Source organism: Pogona vitticeps, chromosome 15 (genome assembly GCF_051106095.1).
Source record: "Pogona vitticeps strain Pit_001003342236 chromosome 15, PviZW2.1, whole genome shotgun sequence".
Lineage (NCBI taxonomy): Eukaryota > Metazoa > Chordata > Lepidosauria > Squamata > Agamidae > Pogona > Pogona vitticeps.
Genome location: NC_135797.1, coordinates 11,539,029 through 11,559,424, shown reverse-complemented (window position 1 = coordinate 11,559,424; position 20,396 = coordinate 11,539,029). Strand labels below are relative to the sequence as shown.

The 20,396-nt window shown below is 46.8% G+C and overlaps 1 protein-coding gene across 1 annotated transcript; it reads left to right on the top strand.

Annotated features, from left to right (window-relative positions):
* The first annotated feature begins 3,583 nt into the window (after nucleotides 1-3,583).
* On the top strand, nucleotides 3,584-18,983 carry LOC110069895 (solute carrier family 22 member 6-A). The gene is made up of 10 exons (XM_020777468.3): nucleotides 3,584-6,057; nucleotides 7,904-8,007; nucleotides 8,725-8,879; nucleotides 10,047-10,215; nucleotides 10,704-10,827; nucleotides 12,143-12,258; nucleotides 13,885-14,099; nucleotides 14,877-14,985; nucleotides 16,731-16,934; nucleotides 18,074-18,983. Exons 1-10 carry the CDS (start codon nucleotides 5,644-5,646, stop codon nucleotides 18,156-18,158), a joined length of 1,695 nt encoding a protein of 564 aa, XP_020633127.3. The 5' UTR covers nucleotides 3,584-5,643; the 3' UTR covers nucleotides 18,159-18,983.
* The last annotated feature ends 1,413 nt before the right edge of the window (nucleotides 18,984-20,396 follow it).

Here is a 20,396-nt window from a genome sequence, read left to right as displayed (position 1 = left end):
TTTTTTTTTTCCTATGGCGTGATCTTGGTTTTTGCTAGTCCCAGAGGGCTGGACCAGAACTGGTGGGCTCCAGGTGCAGAAAAGGAGATTTCAGCTTAGCTTTGCTCGTGGAGTCCGGAGGGCCCGTCCGTCATGTGAGAGGAGAGCGGGTTGGTCTAGATGACCAATGGGACCCCCTGCAGCTCTTTAATCCTATAATCCAGCGGTCCCCAACCTTGGGGCCTCCAGATATTCTTGAACTTCAACTCCCAGAAATCCTGGCCAGCAGAGGTGGTGGTGAAAAGGCTTCTGGGAGTTGTAGTCTGAGAACATCTGGAGGCCCCAAGGTTGGGGACCACTGCTATAATCCATGCCAGCCAGCCGGTTCTAGTTGTTCTCCTCTCCAGCGCTTGAGCAATGCTAGCAGATCTGGATGATCCGTCCGAGATCAAGGAGGAATTGCCCAAATACTTGCACGACAACACTGACAACTCCCTGTGGTGACAACAATCTGCCAGGTCTGCAGTAAGCTGCCCAGATGCCCTCAGCTTCAGGCAGCCCATTGCTGTGAGCCACTTTGGGCTAGATCCAGCTATCTGGGCCCGAGGGCAGAGCGAATACCAGAGGCATTCAAGAGAGAGACAGAAAAAAAATCAGACAACTTTTTATGGATCAGATCTGCTTGGATTGAGATTCCTGTGTTGAGCAGGGGGTTGGACTTGATGGCCTCTTAGGTCCCTTCCAACTCCACGGTTCTTTGACACCATGCTCAGAGGACTTCAGTGGGGGACGTTCCACCCCGGGCATCTTGGCCCACCGCCGCGGGGCCCCCCTTCCCAGCTTTCCGATGCCTTTCCTGCCTCCCCGGGGTTCAGCGGGCCACGCCGGCTGACCTCCGGATCTTCAAAAGAACCCCCACCCCACCCCATGCAGAAGATTAGCAACCCAGCTGTGCTCGGCCGAAGCCCCAAAGCGAAACAAACACTCGCTGACGGCTTTGCCCTTGCCCGCAAATCCGTAAGCATCGCCTGTTTCTCTTGGCTAAGCACCTCGGGAAGCAGTGGGGAGAAAATGCAACACGAGGCAGAATTTTTCCTCCCTCCAGTTTCCAAAGCACTCCCCCGCAGATCGGCCAGCGGCCTTCCCTCCGTTCTCCTGGTCGGCTTTGTTTTCCTCTTCTTGTTATGAAACTGCAGGGCTAAGGCGGTGAAGGCTGCCAACCTCGGCACCTGCTGACCCCCATCCCCGTGTTTGGGACTCCAAAATCAAGGGAGGAGGGCCCGCCTCCCCGTTTGAAGGCTCCGCCTCTCTCCCTTCTGCCCCAAGAGTTGAGAGCAGTCAATCGGAGTGCGAGGACTAATCAATTCCTCAGAGCATGGGCCTTTGCAAACACACAGCCCACTCACCCTCCCCAAGACAAAACATTTTTGCCGGTGAGGTTCGTAAATACAAGGGCTTAAAACACGTCATCTCCCTTTGCAGCTGGAGACTGGACTTCACCGTTGACTGGGGTTCTCTCTCAGGGGATGGGTAGCCCACACTGCAAGCGCCTATGCACAAAACAGTAGCGTTACTGGCATGAGAAAAGAAAATAACAAAAACCCTCCATCTTGTCTCCTCCTCCATTAGGGCCCAGGAGGAAGCTTTCAAATTTTTAAAATTAGTATTGTTACAGTGGTGCCTCGCTAGACGATGATAATCTGTTCCACTGAAATAGCTGTTTAACGAAATCATCGTCTAGCGAAAAGCATTTTCCCCATTGGAACGCATTGAAACCTGTTTAATGCGTTCCAATGGGGAAGAATTGTTGTTGTCTAGCGAAGATCGGCCATAGGAAAGCCATTTTGCGAACTGCTGATCAGCTGTTTAAATCGCTGTCTTGCGAAGCTTAGGTCCCGAAAACACCCGTTTTGCGAGTGCAGAGGGAGCTGTCAAAATTGTTGTCTAGCAAAAATCGGTTTGCGAAGCAGGGACCAAACATTGTCCAGCGAAATTCCCCCTAAGAATGACTGTTTTGCGAATCACTATAGCGATCGCAAAAAGTCAACGTCTAGCGAAAAAACTGTCATGCGGGTTAACTGTCTAGCGAGGCACCACTGTATTGTTATTATTTCTAAAAGTCACCGTGCTTAATTGGTTTGCCAACCACCCAATTCAGTGCTGCCTTACAAAGTCTTTAAAAATCCGGAAAACTTTGCCACATGCTCTTTCTCCCCCTCCATAGGGCACGGAGGAAGCTTTCGGATTCTCAAGATCGTGAAGCCGCTTAGACCAACGGACAGCTCCGTCGCTCTGTTTTGGTTTGATCCCGGCAGCCACACAGGCTGGAACTGAACCAAAGTGTAGCAGCCCTAGCTGCAAAACAAACAAACCCAATGAAACAACAACAACAACAAAGCCAGACAACCCAGTAATGCCTGACAGGGACCTGAATAGTGCGAGTAGTTGTGGATCAGGGATGGGCTGGACTGCATGTGGTTGCCCAGAAAAGGAACTAACCAACTCGTCCCCAAACTGGACTAAGCCACAGGACAAATCTGTGCCTCGTCACAACCTGGGATAAGAAGAAGTACTGAATTAATCATAAAGGGAACGGTAACTCTGGACCTGTTGAGTTTGACCTTCCTTTATCCCTTTGCCCTATCAATGGATAACCCCTGCCAGGTTGTCAACCCAGAGAAGAGGCTTTCCTGGAAGCACAGCTCTTGTGGAAGCGAAGCCTCAGTCAACGATTCCTCTCCTCCCCATCTTCCTCCCTCCAGCTCGTCATGCGTGAAATCTCCCTTTGTACCCAAGCTTGGAGGGGAAATGGCCGATCCTTGGCGTCCTGCTCAGTGCCCTGGCCACTGATCCGTTGGGAGTTATTTCAGTTCATTGCACAAGCGAAGGGTGAAGGCGGTCAAGACGGGGCCAAACGGTTCTGCCTGGCTGCAAGACGGTTGGGCTGTGACGGGCCACAAGCCTGCCCTCCTTCTGAGCACTCGGGTCAACGTTTCTTTCTGGCAGGCGAGAGTCAACGGCTGCCATCTTGGCAACCCCATCGGTTGGGCAACTGGACTTTGCGCGCAGGTAGGAAATGATCAACCAGCTTCGTTTCTCCAGGATGGTCTTCAAGCATCAGACGTTGGACCCTTGGGTCAAGGAAGGAGCAGCTGTGAGGTTACTAGGGTCTGCTTTCTGTGTTGTTGTTTTTTTTTCATGAGATGCCTGAGCCTAAATCCAATGGTTGCTTTCCATGGGAGCAGGCCCATTTCATCAATAGGGCTTCTATAAAGGTTGGACTTACCAAGGTTCCATTAATTCTACTGAATAATGGGCTCAAGTGACAGGAAGCCAGATTTAGGCTGAAGATCAGGAAAAACTTCCTTACTGTTAGAGCAGTACGACAACGGATCCCATCACCTTAGGAGGCGGTGAGGGCTCCAACGATGGAGGCATTGAAGAGACAACTGGACCACCCTCTTGTCAGATCTGCTTTGACGTGGATTCCTGCACTGAGCAAGGGGGTTGGGCTAGATAGCCTTAGGGGCCCCTTCCAACTCCACGATTCTACGGTCTTTCCTTCCTTTGACACAGCCAGGGGCTTCAAAGGCAGTTTTCATGGGGCTTTAGGGTCAGAAAGAAAAAGGGGAGCAATTAAGAGATATTTTTTGAAGAGGATGCTGTGAAAAAGCATCCTTCCTTGCCGGCGATCAATGATTCAAAGATCCCAGCTTTCAGGCGAGCCAGAATTTGAGATGATGCTGATTTATAAACCAACACATTTCCTTCATCTTGAAATGCTGCATGCCGACAGCTCAGCCTCGAACCCAACAATCATTCTCCAAAAAAAAAAAAAAAAAAAGAGAGCAAAATTCTCCCCGTCTCACAAGGACTGATAAATCAGATCTGTTCCAATCTCCATAAATATTGCAGTGCTGTAAACGTAAGGCGATTCCATCTGGTCTGCACATCAGTCTGGGTAAACAAGATGCAGGAAGGACTCGTATTTTGTATGTGATTTCCCCTGCAAAATGTATTTATCATTTATATTTCTATTCTGTTTTTTTTTCTTCCAATGAGCCTAAGGGTTCTCCTCTCCTTGACTTTTCCACACAACAACCCTCAGAGGTAGGACGGGTTGAGTCAGAGTGGCTGACCAAAGGATCAACCAGATAATTTTGCAATTTAGTGGGGAAAACCCTGGATCACCCAATGTGCTCAGACAACACACGATAATTACTCTACCAGGTGGATTCTTTGCTATCAGATACCGTATTTTTCGCTCCATAAGACGCACCAAATTTTTAGAAGAAAACAGGAAAAAATAATCTGTTTTCTTCGCTCCATAAGATGCACAGACTTTTAACCCCCCTGTTTTGTGGGAAAAAGTGTGTCTTATAGTGCGAAAAATACGGTATATTGTTCTACATAGTTAGGGGCCAACGAAAAATTCAAAGAAGATCACGATCTGAAAAATAATTTCATTCTGATTGATTGATTAGAATTGAATAGAGGAATTCGCTTAAGCCAACTAAAACAACTAAAACAAAACTGAACTCAGGGAAAATCTACCCTATCACCGAGCACACCTAACAGATTTTTACAGTCCATAAATTTGGGAGAAGGAAAAAAGAGACAAGCCTACGTAAATCAGTGTTGACACCCACCTCTGCCAATTACTGGATAATCAGCAAGAAAAAGCAAAGGTTATATTATCGCACCAGGCTTACAACGGTGTTCAGATTCAGAGGAAGGTCTGTTCTGCTTTGGTCAAACTTCACCTAAAATACTGGGTCCATTTCTGGGCACCAGAGATCAGGAGACGCTGGAATGTGTCCCAGAAGGGCATGATCAAGAAAGCGAAAGGTCTGGAAAAGTTGTCCTTGGACCAACGGTTGATGAAGCTGGGTGGTTTTTAAGCCTGAGGAAAGAGAAAGCTGGGAAATGCCATGGTGGCCGTCTTCAAAGATTTGAAGGCTGCCACGTAGATGGAGCTAGCTTATTTTCTGGGATTCCAGAAGGGAAGGCCTGAAGGAATAGATTCAAATTAGAGGAGATTATGCCTAAACTTTAGGAAGAATTTTTTTTTTGGCAGTGGAAGGAACAGCCTCAAAGGGTGGCGAGCTCTCATTCATTGATGATTCATTGACCCTTCTAGCTTTACAAATCTACAGTACCATAATTCTCCCTCCACCCCTTCCTCTTTGGATTGGCGACGTCCGTCGTGTGATGCAATGCAAGGTCCACTGGTCGGGCCGGCCTGTCCCTTGGCCCCTTGAGCATCTTTCCGGACCATTTAGCAGCCCACGCTGCCTCCCCAAGGAAAGTAATACTTTAACCCGTGTGGCGCTTTATATAACGGGCTGAGCCAAATGGTGGAAGCATCACCGGTGAAGCCACAGCGTTCTCCACTTCTCCTTCTCCACTGGGATGGAGGCCCACCCTCAAGCCACGGACTGCTTATTTGGTGCATAAAGGAAGTGTAAGGAGGCAGGAGGGATATTAAAAGTAAGGAAGTCCAGAATCTCCACCTTTCTTTTAAAAAGGGGGGGGGGAGCACCATTCTAGCTGCTTTGAGAACGGCCCACCCTTCTAGCATTGTGCCCATCGTTTGTTACCCGTAAAGCTCAAATCAACTGCGCCCTCTTCAGCTCCTTCCTTGTGCCGGCCAGCCGCCTCGCCATGACGTTTGCCGAAATCCTCGACAACTTAGGTGGGATGGGGCATTTCCAAAGGCTTTCGGTGGCCTTCTTGGCTATCCCCTTGATGATGCTGGCCGGACACAACATGCTGCAGAACTTCACCGCCGGGATTCCCGGGCACCACTGCCAAATCCGCATCACGACGACGGCCAACGCAACCCGCTTCGGCCACCCCAACGTCAGCCAAGAGCTGGGAGCCCAGAGCCTCCTCCGAATCTCCATCCCCATGGACGGGAACCAGAAAGTCGAGAGGTGTCGCCGTTTCGTCACCACCCAGTGGAGGCTCCTGGACCCCAATGCTTCTCTCGCCAACGACACCGCTGTGGACACCGAGCCGTGTCCTGAGGGTTGGACCTACGACAGGAGCGTGTTCAAGAACACCATCGTCAGTGAGGTGAGTGCCAAGACCCTACTAGAGAGGGTTTGGTTGGTTTGAGCAAACGAAGCCCAGAGCTTGAGAAATTAAGAACATAAGAATTGGCCCTTCTCTTGAGTTGGTTCATAGAATGATAGAATCATAGAATAATGAGGTTGGAAGGGACCTGTGAAGCCACTGAGTCCAACGCCTTGCTCAATGCAGAAATGGATATCTGCTAGGGGGTTGTCTAAATGTCTCTTGAACGCCCCCAGTGTTGACACACTCACCCTTTCTCAAGGGTTATTGGTTCCATTGTCGTACTGCTCGAACAGTTAGGAAGTTTTTTTCTAATATTCAGCCGAAATCTGGCTTCCTGTAACTTGAGCCCATTATTCTGTGTCCTGCACTCTGGGATGATGGAGAACAGATCCTGCCCCTCCTCCTCCGTATGAATACCTTTCAAGTATTTGAAAAGTGCTCTCCTGCCTCCACCTCAGTCTTCTTTTCTCATCTGCCAACAGCTTTCCAATTTGCAAATTGGATTCTCTCCAAGAATTGGAAGCCACTCGTAATAGCTAGGGGGTCTCTCACCCAATGAGGAACTAAGCGAAATCCTCCTTAACTTCCAGAATCACATGAGACCAAGTGTGTCCCCAGGTTGGTACAAAAGTTCTGTCAAAACTTTTGTTTTTCAACAGCAGGATTTTTCTTAAAACACGCTTCCGTTGGCTGATTTTTCAGGAAGGATGCTTTAGGGCCTTAGGGGAAATGGATATTTCTTAACGGCTAATGGTAGGGTGAGTGGGACATGGTGGCGCTACGGGTTAAACTGCAGAAGCCTCTGGGCTGCAAGGTCGGAAGACCAGCTGTCGTAAGATCGAATCCACGCGACGGAGGGAGCTCCCGTCACTTGTCCCAGCTCCTGTTTGTTTTTAAAGGACAGGAAGACGTGGACAAGCAAGAGCAGGTGCTTACTTCCTTAAAAGCAGTAAGAAACGTGTTATTGATGGTCAGACAATTCTGCAATTAAATGTAACCACTTATGAGGAAAGGCTGAAAAGGATTGGGCAGGGTTAACCTTGAGAAAGAGGTGATAGGATAGCACTTTTCAAATATCTGAAAGGCTGTCCTACAGAGGAGGGACAAGATCTGTTCTCGATTGTCTTAAAGTACAAGACACGCAACCATGGGCTCAAGTTAAAAGAAACCAGATTTCAGTTGAATATCAGGAAAAAATTCCTAACTGTTAGAGCAGTACGACAGTGGAACCAGTTATCTCTGGAATTGATGAGTGCTCCAACCCTGGAGGCATTCAAGAAAAACTTGGATAATCACCTGGCAGAAATGCTTTGATGGTATTCCTGCCTTGAGCAGGGGGTTGGACTTGATGGCCTTGTAGGTCCTCTTCCAACTTCATTTTTCTATGATTTCTAACTCATTTCTGTGCTCATGATATTGCTGGTAGGCATTCAGCCTGGAAAAGTGACTTGTTTAGCCCCTAAATTCCCCTAGTCCACGTGGCCGGTCCTCCTGCAGCCTCAGGGATTCTGGGAACGATGACCCAACCCAACCCAACCCAACCCAACCCAACCCAACCCCAGTTGTTCAAGTTCTGTCTCTCAGGATTCAATGAGGTGATAAGGGGGACAATTATTTCCCGTAATCAACCCTTTGCTCTCCCACAGCAGGATTTCCTTAGAGATAAAACCGGCAAATTAATCCCGTGTTTACCTTCCAGTAGCCAATCACAAAACGAAGTGTACTTAATGCAAGATACGTCGGTGAGGAAATTAATGTGCGACAACTAATAGCCATCTTTAATGTGGCCCATCATGGTGTTCTCATAACGCTTATACTTTCTCTCTCTTTTTTTTCTTCCCAGTGGGATTTGGTGTGTGATGCCCGGTCCCTGAGGCAGATGGCTCAATCCATTTATATGGCCGGGGTGCTGATTGGGTCCATAGTCTTTGGCGGCCTCTCCGACAGGTAAGAGGCAACAGCTGAGAAGACCGTTGACTTACCACCAAATTACACCAGAGAGATCCTTCCTGTTCCCCAGGTGGTCCACACCCATCACCGTCCCCTTACCCAACCCAGCACTGAATCACTAAGCTTAGGTAAAGTTGAGTAATAAAACTCACGGGAAATCAGCATTCAAATTCACTATGAAGTCACCAGAAAGCTCAGGTTCCCCAAAGTCAGTTTGAATTACAACACAAGGAAAGAACAGGAAAAGCTTGTTTGCCGCTTGTTTAACACAGGATTCTTCTAGCCCAGCAGGTGGCGCAATTCTAGAAGAGCTACTTAATAAGCTATAAACAGGGAGAGATTTCCTCCTCGTTTCCTTTTCTCTCTTTCTTTCTCTCTCTCTCATTCTTCTTTTCTTTTTTCTGTCTAGGTGAACTAATGCATCCGCGTTGGTCTCAGCCAGGCCAGATTCACAGTAGTTGTCTGTTAAAGGTGTGGGGGGAAGAGAGAATTTGAGGCAGGAAGGAATTAAAACTTTTGAGTTACTGCAAGTAAAGGCAGCAATGAAAAGTTGTAAGTCGGTAAACGAATAAAATTTCTGCTGGAGTTGCAGTATAGACACTGCCGTAGAGAAATAAATAAATTGCAACAGGCCACTCCCGAGGCCCCAAAGATTAGGCAGGAGAAGGGTTAAGACAAGAAGCATGTTAAGACTTACGTGCTTCTCCCTTTCAGGTTCGGACGGAAGGCCCTGATCATCTGGTCCTACCTGCAGATGGGCGTGGCCGGAGCCTGCACGGCCTTTGCGCCCAACTTCACCGCGTACTGCGTTTTCCGCTTCCTGTGTGGAGCAGCCATGTCTGGCATTGCACTTAACTCGGTCTCGCTGTGTGAGTACCTCCCCTCCTCCACTCGCTCGGATCCCACGATCAGAAGATTCGCTCCACCTTGTCGCTCCACGCTTCTCCACCTTGTCTTGCAAATCTAGACTGGGATGTTCATCCTCGCCGTGAATCATGGAAGTTTGAGGCTCCCCTGCCCCAGGATAGGGGCTGAGAAGCATCAAAATCTCTTGAGGTTTTAGGGAATAATCGATTCAAGTATTATTTTTTGGGGGGGGATGGAAATAGTTAAATTATTCATTACTTCTGGATGCTGCTATAGCCTGAGTTGCTCCAGTCAAGCAATCATCCTAACACAAAGCGCTGTTGCTCTCCGTAAACCAGGAAAATACAGGGAAATATTCCTGTGGCTAATTTTTACGTCGTGGCTTAGAAATGTTTATACAAACCCAAAAGACAAAAAACCGAAGCGTATTTCCACTTCGGACCAAGAAAAGGGTGGCATAACACCTGGCTCTCAAAATGCCCTTTGAAAGCAATTTTTGAGGTAACTGGGTATGGCTCATTGCACTGAAATAACAAAATGTTACTTTGCAATTGCTTTGTAATTACCTAGTACCTAAAAGTAACTAGTCGCACTACTTGTAACTATTTGCTGATAAGCTCTGCACCTCAGATACAGCTGTTCTGGGCATGCAGTTGCTTATACTGACTGGGTAATTACAGTAGGAATCCTGTATCTGTAGAGAATCAAGTCGAAGCCTGTGGATAATGAAAAATGTGGATTATAGTGAACACGATTTTAATAGTGAATGCTATACATAGCAGGGTCTCTGGCTCCCTGGAGTGGCCAATTCTGGTAATGACACGGCGGAAATACATTTCTCTATCAAACACTATACCTAGCATGGTCTCTGGCTCCCTCTGGTGGCCAGTTCTGGTAATTTCATCTTGAGAAATACCTTTAGACAAAAGTATAGTCTTATACATGGAAAAATACGGCATATCTTTTTAGGATTTTTCTTTAAATATTTTTAGGCTGTGGATAAGTGAATCAGCGCATACTGGTCCCATAGCTAAAGGGGGTCCTACTGTATTGTGCTGGAAATTGTAGAACGAAGGAGTGTAGCCATTGCATTCCTTTTGTGCAATTCGGTCAGTGGGGAAACGCTTGTCCCTTGGAACTGGCGGTTGATTTGCTTTCTCTTCTTCCAGGCATGGAGTGGATTCCAACCAAATACCGTGCCATTGTTGGCACCATCAACGGTTACTGCTACACCACTGGGCAATTCATCCTGGCTGGAGCGGCCTATGCGGTCTCTGACTGGCGCTGGCTCCAACTGGCCGTCTCTCTGCCTTTCTTCGTGTTTTTCCTTTACTCTTGGTAGGTTGGCATATCAACTCAGGGTCTGCCACATGCGGAGTCTAGAAGGTTGCTTTTTAAATGCTGCTTAAAACCCCAAAGGGATTAACAAAAACAGTTACCTCCTTGTTAGTTGCTACCATTACAGTAAAGGTTAGTAACTACCATTACAGTAACTGTAGATTTTTTAAAATTGTTCTTTCCTTTCCCAAATCTCAAAAGTGAATGTTGTGTTTCAGCAGGAGGCACAGAAAAAGCTCTTCTTCCAACGAGATGGTATTCTTCCTGCAGCATTTAGTGACGTTATACCCTAAGGGTTATAAAAGTCGGGGAAAAGTTACACTGCAAAACAGTGGAAGCTCTCTGAGCTTGGCATGTAGATTAGACAAATCTCCGTTTAGTGAAGTCCGAGCGCTTTGTTCCCGTCCAGCTCTAACCGCTCAGCTTGACGTCCTTCAATGTGCAATCAAAATGTTCTCTCTTTTTTACCCGTTGTGTTTGCCATGTAGGCTTTTTGTGGAGTCCGCACGTTGGCTGGCGATTTCCGGGAAACAGGAACAAGCCGTCCGAGGTTTGAAGAGAGCGGCCTGGATAAATGGGAGGAAGCAGGAAGGAGAGAAGCTTGACGTTGAGGTAGGGGGTCACACTCATCCCAACGCCATTCGCCTGCACTGCTAGGTCTTCTCCGGCACTGCTCCACCCGGAGGCCACTATGAAGGAGGCCGGAAACTCCTCCACCAGAATCAGGGCCCTCTTCGTGGTGGCTCCACCGACTCTGGAACCAACTCTCTCCCAAGATTTAAAAGCTTCCCCAAAAACATATCTTTCCAAAGGGGCCTTTTCTTGGTTTCTCTGCCTGATTTTTCTAGACACCTCACATCCGTGTGCTGGTTGTCATCCATGCCTCTATGGCTATTTTCTGTGTTTTAATTTGATGGATTATCCGTTTTATCGCTGGAAACCACCCAGAACAGTTTGACCAGAACTTTGCTAGATTTTAAAGTTGTTTGGTTTCTTTTATTTATTAATGCATTTGTCCCCAATTTTACTTTTGCAATTTCATTTTTATTGTTGTCGAGTTTTTTTAAACTGTGCATTAGTCTGAGGGCCCGAGGATGAGGGAGGCAGAAAAGCAATTTATAAATAATTTTCTGAGTAAAGAGATAGGCTTCATTGTGACACAATTAGGACAGCCCTGGTGTTCGTCTGCAGTGACTTTCTCAAAATACTACTTTGTCTGGGACTCCTAAGGGGGTAAAGATTATTTGCTCTATGGATAATAAAGGCTCACTGTTGGGTTGGACTTAAGTCACACGGGTGACTCGACTCAGTTGTTTTTGGTTTTTTTCAATGACTTGAACTCAGAACCCGCCTTTTTTTCTGGGGGGAAAAAGCTTGTTTTTAATAGGGACTAATACTTGGGGCTTGGTATTTGATACCCAAGACTCGAACTCAGAACTCGGATCCAAAGACTTGCCAACGTCCCTGAAAAAGGGCCAGTTTTCCCAGTGTGCTGTTTTGTCAGACCTTTTCCCCTTGATTGAAACTTCTGCCACCGCACAAATACTGTATAAATCAAGAGGAGTGATTGCAGGTTTTTTTATAAAAAGCAAAACACTTCGCCGTACAGCTCTGATTTGCTATTGGATGAACCCATTGCCCAAACTCTTTGCCAGCCCGCTCCTTCTTGAGCGAAGCTTCCCCAGCGATATCAATGGGGAGAGTTTGAAACACAACACAGCACAAAGTAACACAATTTGCGGCACAGCTCAAGCTTATGAATCTACATGGATCAACGTTTTTGCCAGCCCTTTGCCCGTGAGCCTTGGAACGGCCCCAAGAGCCGGCGGGGCATTTCCAGACTCTTGTCCGGCAACGAGCGGATTCGTATTCCTACGATCTCCTTCCTTCATACTCCTCCCTCATCTTTGCTCCCTTTTCTTTTTAGGTTTTGAAACTGAGCATGCAGAAGGAGCTTTCTTCTAACAAAGCCAGTCACAGTATGGCCGACCTTGTCCGGACGCCGACTGTCCGTAGGATCTCCTGCGGGGTGTCTTTTGTCTGGTAAGGCCTTCCGCTTGCTGGGGAAATGTTTTGTTCCTGCGAGAGCCGGGTTGCGGGAATAAGGTGGCGAGTTCGATTCCCCACTGCTCCTCCAGGAATGGAGTTGATCTTCCGTTTGGTCATTTCCTGCTCTGCAATTTTAAGATTATACATATAAAGAGGCGGCAGGGGCAGAAATAATGCCAGATTTCTACTTGAAAAACCCATGCATGGAAGGGTAGCCGTTTGGTCACTTCCAGCTCCTGAGATCCTTAGTATGTGACCAGTACGACCAGTAAAACTATGGGGATCGTTGGATTGCAGGATATTCTGTTGTGGGTTTTCGTTTTGGAGAATCCCTCTTTATCCGCAGTGCACTGGGGGTAGCTCACTGTGTTAGGTGGCTGGATCGAGAGCCAGCGGTCATGAGTTCGAATCCCCGTGGCGTCTCCCAGGAGAAGAGCCAGCCTGCGTAGCCTTGGGCAATTGGCCTGCTCCTGGAAGAAGGGAGTCCTCGATACCCAGAAAAACCCTAGAAAGTGTCGCCGTTCATCAGAATCAACTTGACGACATGTCATTTCAACGATTAAAGAGATCCGTCTTGCCAGCTGTTTCTGTTCAGTAATGCAAAGCGTTTTGAGGGCTATTTGTCTTCCAAAAAAAAAAAAAAATTCAGGCCATTAAGCTCTCAAAAAGAACGGCTCTCCCCAAGATTAAAGAGCTGAAGCGAGGTGATTTATTTATTTACAGCAGGAGCCCATATCTGCAGGGGATTGATTCCAAGTCCCACCCACAGCGGATGCTGAAAACTGCGTATAATAATGAATGCTATACAGCATGGTAAAAGAAAAAATAATAATAATCCAGAAAAAAGATATTTTCACCCTGCATTACCAGAACTTGTCTTTAACAACAAGAATACGTAGCACAGTCTCTAACTTCCACCAGCAATCAGTTCTGGATGATTCATTTTGAAAATACATATTTCTAGGGTTTTTTTCTTTTAATATTCTCAGACCGCAAATAAATGAAACTGCGGATACCGATCCTGTGGATACAGGGGTCCTACCGGAGTTATTTTGTCTCTTGATAGGCCACTGCCTTAGTGAGGAGCGCTGCTCTAAACAGTTCATCGCAATCAAAATCCCAAAACCGACAGAAGACGTCCTTAAATGAACACACAGAAGAATTACACAACTCCCCAAATTATGGCAGACTCCGAGGAGCACAGATTTTTTTTACTGATCCAGCGCAATGCAGCTACCTTCCTTAGGAATCCTTCTTGCTGACTTTTAAAACAATGAAATAACTTTATTGAAACAAATCGGAAACAGATGGCTCCCTTTCTCGCTCAGCAGAAAATGGCACACGGTGTCCAGTATTCCCGTCCTAAGTGCCACAGCTGGAAAAAAAGAACAAAAGAACATCTCTCCAAAATTTGAAAATGCAGGTTGTTGAAACTGTGGGTTCTTAACCACATACTCCATAAAAGGGAGCCAAGGTCTTGATAAATTTGTCTGTTGACTCTAAGACTTTAGATATTCTCAATGGGCGAGTCAATTTCTCTCAACGCGTCATTGACCGTCGTTCGGATTACCGAAGGAACGGCGTTCTGATTCACCTTTTTTTTTTTTTTTTGCACCTTAGGTTTGCCACCAGCTTTGCCTATTATGGGCTGGTCATGGATCTGCAGAACTTCGGCTTCAACATTTACCTCACCATGCTGGTCTTCGGGGCGGTGGACTTCCCCGCCAAGTTCATCTCCGTCCTGATTATTACCTTCGTCGGGCGACGGTTCTGCCAAGCTTTCTCCCTCATCCTAGCCGGACTGTGCATCTTAGCCAACATCTTTGTGCCTCAAGGTGAGGGTTGCACAACAGGAACGTGGTGGTGGTGGTGGGGACATGGAGAAACAGGATGTGACTGATGTCTAGCAAGGCAGGGCAGACATCATATTTCAACCTTTTTTTAAATAAAAGCAAAACAATGCTTTTAAAGCTGAAAAATCAGCATTCAAACAGACCCCATGGACCAGAGCACGCCAGGCCCTCCTGTCTTCCACTGCCTCCCAGAGTTGTGCCAAATTCATGTTGGTCACTTCAATGACCCTGTCCATCCATCTCGTCCTCTGTTGAGCTTCAGACCCTTTTTTGCACTCTCCTCTTTCACCCTCATTAAGAGGTTCTTTAATTCCTCCTCACTTTCTGCCATCAGAATGGTATCATCTGCATATCGGAGGTTGTTGATATTTCTTCCGGCAATCTTAATTCCAGTTTGGGATTCCTCCAGTCCAGCCTTCCGCATGATGTATTCTGCATATAAGTTAAATAAGCAGGGGGACAATATACAGCCTTGTCGTACTCCTTTCCCAATTTTGAACCAATCCGTTGTTCCATATCCAGTTCTGACGGTTGCTTCCTGTCCCACAAAGTAAGAGGTTCCTAAATGTAAGCAATCTGAAGCTTCTGAACGAAACATCAAATATTCAACTCCAACTTTAGTGTCAAAGGAGGAGAGCTTGTCGGAATGTACGTGTGAGATTTATTCTGGAATTCAATGCAGTGGAAAAAGGCAAGGATTCTCGAGTCTAGCAGATGATGACCCCGAAGCATAAACCATTCTGTTTCTTTCTGCCCTAGATTTGAGCAATCTGCGCCTCACCTTTGCTGTGATCGGGAAAGGCTCCTTAGCGGCTTCCTTCAACTCTGCCTACATCTTCACCGGAGAACTTTTCCCAACCGTGATCAGGTGGGTCAAAGAATTCAGGCTTCGGTTCTGCTTCCCAGTGGGTGTACAACACCTCTGCTTTGCTGGACCGGGAACAGCCTTATTTCAGGGCTGTCCCTCATTTAATACTAATAGTATGCATTCTATAGAAAGATACTGCTTATTTGTCGATTCCCCCCCCCCTTCCTTTTAAAAAAAAACACATTTTTTCCCCTGTAAGCTGCTAAAAGCAACACGGAGCAGAAAAGTGGAATATATTTTGAGAGCTCATTTGGTACAGGGTTAGAGCACACCAGAAGATCCAAATTAAAACTGCAACTGCATTGCCCAAATAATCTGAGAATTGTGTCCAGGTATTAATGCATCGATTCGTGTCACATGCTTCTTTCACTGTCATTATGGGGCAGCCTCAACTGAATCAGCCTGATTCAGCGAAGGGGGCTACGCTGTTCTTTAAATGGCCTTAAATAGACCCAGGGTTGACCCATTGATTCTCCCATGGGTCTGTCCTGACTCTGCTTGAATTCTTTTCTTATCCATCACTGTCTTGTTTGGAGTTAATTCCCCCCTCTTTTTTTATATAAGTGGCATAGCGCTGTATCAGTGTTGCAGACAGAAAGACTCCAGCGCCTTTGCGATGTGATGCTAAAGTCGAACCGTTTCTTTTAAAAATATTTGCAAAGGAGAAGAATTTGGACAGCAGACAAGATTTTTCAACAAGACAACATATCACCTCAAGCACATTGCCAAGATGCGAACACAGGGACACACACACATTGGTCACGAATACAATGACATGGCCGTTCACACGACCAAAAATATTGGCTTTTTTTAAAAGTGGGATGCAGAGTCCCCCAAAAAAACATTCTTCAAAGAAAAATGCAAGTTTCCCCATGCTTACAAATACTGTCATGTAGTTGGAATTTTGCTTTCAATTAATTGAATTAATTGGAGGTGGTATACTGCAATGTAGTTCTGCTCACTATTTCATGGCAAAAATATGGCCCTTAACCCCGTCCTTTGAACAAAAACGGCAAAGCCACAAATCCCAAAACATTGTAGGCTGCAGCTCGGGCCACTAAATTAGTGTCAAACTGTTCCTTTATAACTGTGCAGTGAAGATATTTTTGTTTCCTGCGCCAAGATCTGTAACGTCCCGTTTTGCCTTCTAAGGGACAACCTCTAGCCAAGGCTGGTGTTTGTGTATGCATGCACACGCTTTCCTATAATGGACACTAACTCTATCCCAGCCTCTCCCCATAGAGTAGGACCCCCATATCCATGGGGGTCAGTATTGCCGAGTCACTTCTCCAAGGTCTGAACATACTGAAAACATTTTTTAAAAAAAATCTAAAATACAGGTATATTTCTAAAGATAAAGTTAACAGAATGGGCCACTAGGGGGAGCCAGAGACCACACCATGTATAGCATTCACTCTTAGAATAGCATTTGTTATCATCTGCATTTCAGCATCTGCCGGGCGGGGGTCTTGGAACCGATCACCCATGGATAGCGGGGGTCCTACTGTACTTTCCCCTGCAAACTTTGCCAACAAACAAACAAACAAACAAACAAACAAACAAACAAACAAACAAACAAACAAACAAACAAACAAACAAAATCCTTTCTCCTTGAGCTCACTGGAAGAAAGTCAGAATGGAAAATGTACCAGAGAGCCAATTCGTCGAGAACAGACGTTGAGGACTAGAAGTGTGCGGAGGACGATCAAAACGTCTTCATGTCTACTTCCTTTTCTCCACGCCAGGCAATCCGGGCTGGGCCTCGGGGGCACCATGGCCCGGGTGGGCAGCATGATCGCCCCTCTGGTGCAGATGACGGGGGAGTTTTTCCCACCCTTGCCGCTCATCATCTACGGAATCTCCCCCATCATCTCCGGCACCGTCGCCTGTCTTCTTCCGGAGACACGGAACGTCCCCCTGCCGGAGACGGTCGAGCAAGTGGAAAGGCAGTGAGTTCCTGGATCTGTTTGAGGGTTTCAGAAAGAGGTGGGATGGTCAGAGGTGTCTTAGCTGAGGATTTCCTGTGATGGGGGGGGGGTTGGACCAGATGACCTTTGGGTGGCCCTTTAGAGAATGTTATGATTATTTCCCAACTCTTGGTCCTTCCTTGGTCTTAGTCCTTCCTTTAGACCCTCAATATTTGCAACTAAGTGCTAAGTTCTGAGGACGTCAACCTGTCAATACTATTCGTGGGGGGAGCACAGGGGGAAAGATGCCCTTCGGCCCCGGCTCTGCTTGTGGGAATCTCGTTAGGGCATCTGGTTGGCCCCGCGGCCCATGGAAGGCATTGGGTTTAGCCCCGAATAATTCTCATCACCTGGGATAATTGGAAATAGAACTTACAAAGTTCGGAGGAGGGCCACCAGGAGGGTCAGGGGGGTGGAAACCAAGCCCTAGGAGGAAAGATGGAAATAATTCGGCAGGTTTTGCCTTGAGAAAAGAAGACCGAGAGGAGACAGGATAGCGCATTTCAAATCCTTGAACGGTAGCCTTTCAGAGAAGGGGCAGGATCTGTTCTCCATCCTCCCAGAGTGCAGGACACGTACGAATTGGCTCAAGCGACAGGAAGTCAGATTTAGGCCGAAGATCAGGAAAAACATCTCAACTGTTAGAGCCGTACGACAATGGAACGCATGACCTCGGGAGGTAGTGAGCGCTACAGCGCTGTGGAGGCATTCAAGAGGGAATCAGATCTGCTTTGATTTGGCTTCCTCCTGAGCAGGAGGGTTAGTCATAGAGGCCCCTTCCAACTCCATGATTCTATAACAATCTGTCTTTAAATGCCACCCGTTGGGAAACAACACAAGTCAAGGGCAACGGGCACATCATGTTTGGTTTGTGGACTTTCCGGACGCCTCTGGCACACAGGATAGGGCCCTTGCCTTACAGACAATGCCTGGCTGAGTCTCTAAGGGGTTCCTGGAAGCCTTCTTTCCTAATCCTGCTTGGACCCTCGGATGGAACTGAGCCCCTTCGGAGAGCAACGCAGCTGCCCGGCCATTGAACGACTCAGGCGGTTGACTTTACCAATGCATTTCTGGCGTCTCTCTCTGTTGATTAATTATCTCCATTCCTGCTTTTTTTTAAGGTCAAGGAAGGGCCAGGAAGACGAGCAGCAAATGACGGTGCTCCTGGACTCCCCCAAACTGGATCCGTGCAAAGATGGCAGCTAAACTTGGAGAACTCCGAGAAGTTCGCGGACATCTCCGTGAGAGTATCAAAGCTTCTTCTTTGAGTTTCAGATTTCTCCCAATGGTTTCTGAATGTTGGGTGTCCACCGTTCACAAGCACATGAGACGGCTTTGCACGTCGTAGGCCTATGCTAATTTTTGCGTCTAGGCACAAATTCGGGAATAATTTCGTTGCTGTTCCGTCATCTGTGTGGAAGGACGTTGTTAAGGGCGCCATGTTGTTCTTCGCGCCGGACAGCAAAATATCTTAAGCTTGTCTTAATACATCTGGGTTCAATGGAAAGAAGCCCAGATAAAACTTTGGGGGGGGGGAAATCAAGAAAATGATCGGCAGAAATAAAGTTCTGGAAGGAGCCATTTTGTAAAACGCTTTCCCTTCGAATGATTGGATCAGCTGTCATTTTGGACCGGATCCCTTCTATTTCCTGGCCGTCCTCTATTGCTCTTTTTTTTGGGGGGGTAGAGAAATATATCAATCCTGTGATAAAGGAGTTTACAGAAATTCCTCAATTCGAGTTTTTTTCTCAGTAGGTTTGATTCGGTTGGTTTGGACTTAATCTGAATCAAGGTTTTTCTTTTCCTTAACGTACAGGAGATAAGTTTGCAGGACAAAGTTCACGAGGTTGCCAACCGCTGCGGTGGAGAATTTTAACTGTGTTTTTAATATACCTGAGTTCTGAACACCTTTACCTGTCAGGATGTACCTTATGTGTTTATTTCACAGCCTGATTACACTTCTCGCTGTACCTGTGATGTACCTTGGCAACTTTGGCTGACGTCCTGCAATATTAAATTTATTAGCCTTCACGTTTCTGTGCCACTTTCTGCTTCAATAGAAAACACTGTGTGGACGGTTGCATTAATATGTTTGTCTTTAAGGCAGCTTTAGACTGTTTGTTGAGTTCTCCAGGTCCATTTAAAACACTAAACATGCTGGAAAACATGTGTAAGGTTTTTTAAAAAGGGGAGACGGCCACTTGATCGAAACCAGCTATGCTGCTTCTGAGCTCCGACCCTTATGGCAAAAAACGTTCCTGTTCTCCTGTTTTCTGGATGACGATTTGATCTAACAGCAAACCCCAAAGCTGGCTTAAGTTAAGTCAGATCCTTGACCCTTTTGGATCAATATTGCCTGAGCCAATATTGCAGGATATCAGCAGCCACTGAGAAGGGCATCGTAAAGTTTTGAATTTTTGTTAAGTTCCTCTCGCTGCGCTGCAAACATGTAGGGATTCACAGACCTGAATCAAATTCCCCGGAGTCGTCCACCTATTTTTCACATGAACTGGCACCAACAGTCTCCATTATTCACGCTGAGAATTAGTAAGAGAAAGAATAAAAGTGTTTTCATTACTTACGATTGAACGGCTCAAACAGCAAACTAAGAAGAAACACAATGGCTTCTCAGCAACAGGTGTCTATAGACGGATGTGGTGCTGGACAAACTGACAGTCACCCCCAAACTAGGAAGGTCCCTCTAAGCCACACCTACTAGAGGCAGCATCCGAGGTTGCAAAAACTCCAACACAGGTGGCCTATTGAGAGATTCCATCCATTTGCATATACAGTGGTGCCTCGCATAGCGAGCGCACCGTTTAACGACAAATCCGCATAGCGATGTCGCTTTTGCAATCGCAAAAGTGATCACATTGCGATGTTTAGAATGGCTAAACATCACATTGCAATGATTATCGATCTTCGCATTGCGATGTTCTAAAAACAGTTGATTGGCGGTTCCAAAATGGCCGCCGGAAGAAAAAAATGGTCGCCCGCTCCGTTTTCGCGCCCTGGCCTCACTTACCGAGGCGGCGAAAATGGCAGCCCTATGGAGGATTCCTGCTTAGCGGTGAGTTTATCCCCCATAGGAATGCATTAAATGGAGTTTAATGCATTCTTATGGGTTTCCCCCCCCCCGCATAGCGACGTTTCCGGATAGTGCCGATTTATCCGGAACGGATTATCGTCGCTATGCGGGGCACCACTGTAAAACCCTGTCATCTCCCTCTGAATTATGATGACTGCTGGATAGCTCACTGGTTTTGGTCTCCGGCTGCAGAACCAGAGGTTGGGAGTTCGATTCCCCACTCTGCCTCCTTGACAGGATCAGGACTCAATGATCCATAATGTCCCTTCTAGCTCTCGAGTTCTAAGACGATGGTGACGATAATCCTTGCCTTAAAATAGTAATATTTTCGCTTCCTCAAAATCCTACATTTTGTT

What these genes read in the sequence shown, in the direction of transcription:
- LOC110069895 (XM_020777468.3), top strand. Translation starts at nt 5,644, where the DNA reads ATGACGTTTGCCGAAATCCTCGACAACTTAGGTGGGATGGGGCATTTC. An exon ending in AGAACACCATCGTCAGTGAG is followed by an intron (nt 6,058 to 7,903) that starts GTGAGTGCCAAG and finishes TTTTCTTCCCAG; the next exon opens with TGGGATTTGGTGTGTGATGC. An exon ending in CTTTTCCCAACCGTGATCAG is followed by an intron (nt 14,986 to 16,730) that starts GTGGGTCAAAGA and finishes TCTCCACGCCAG; the next exon opens with GCAATCCGGGCTGGGCCTCG.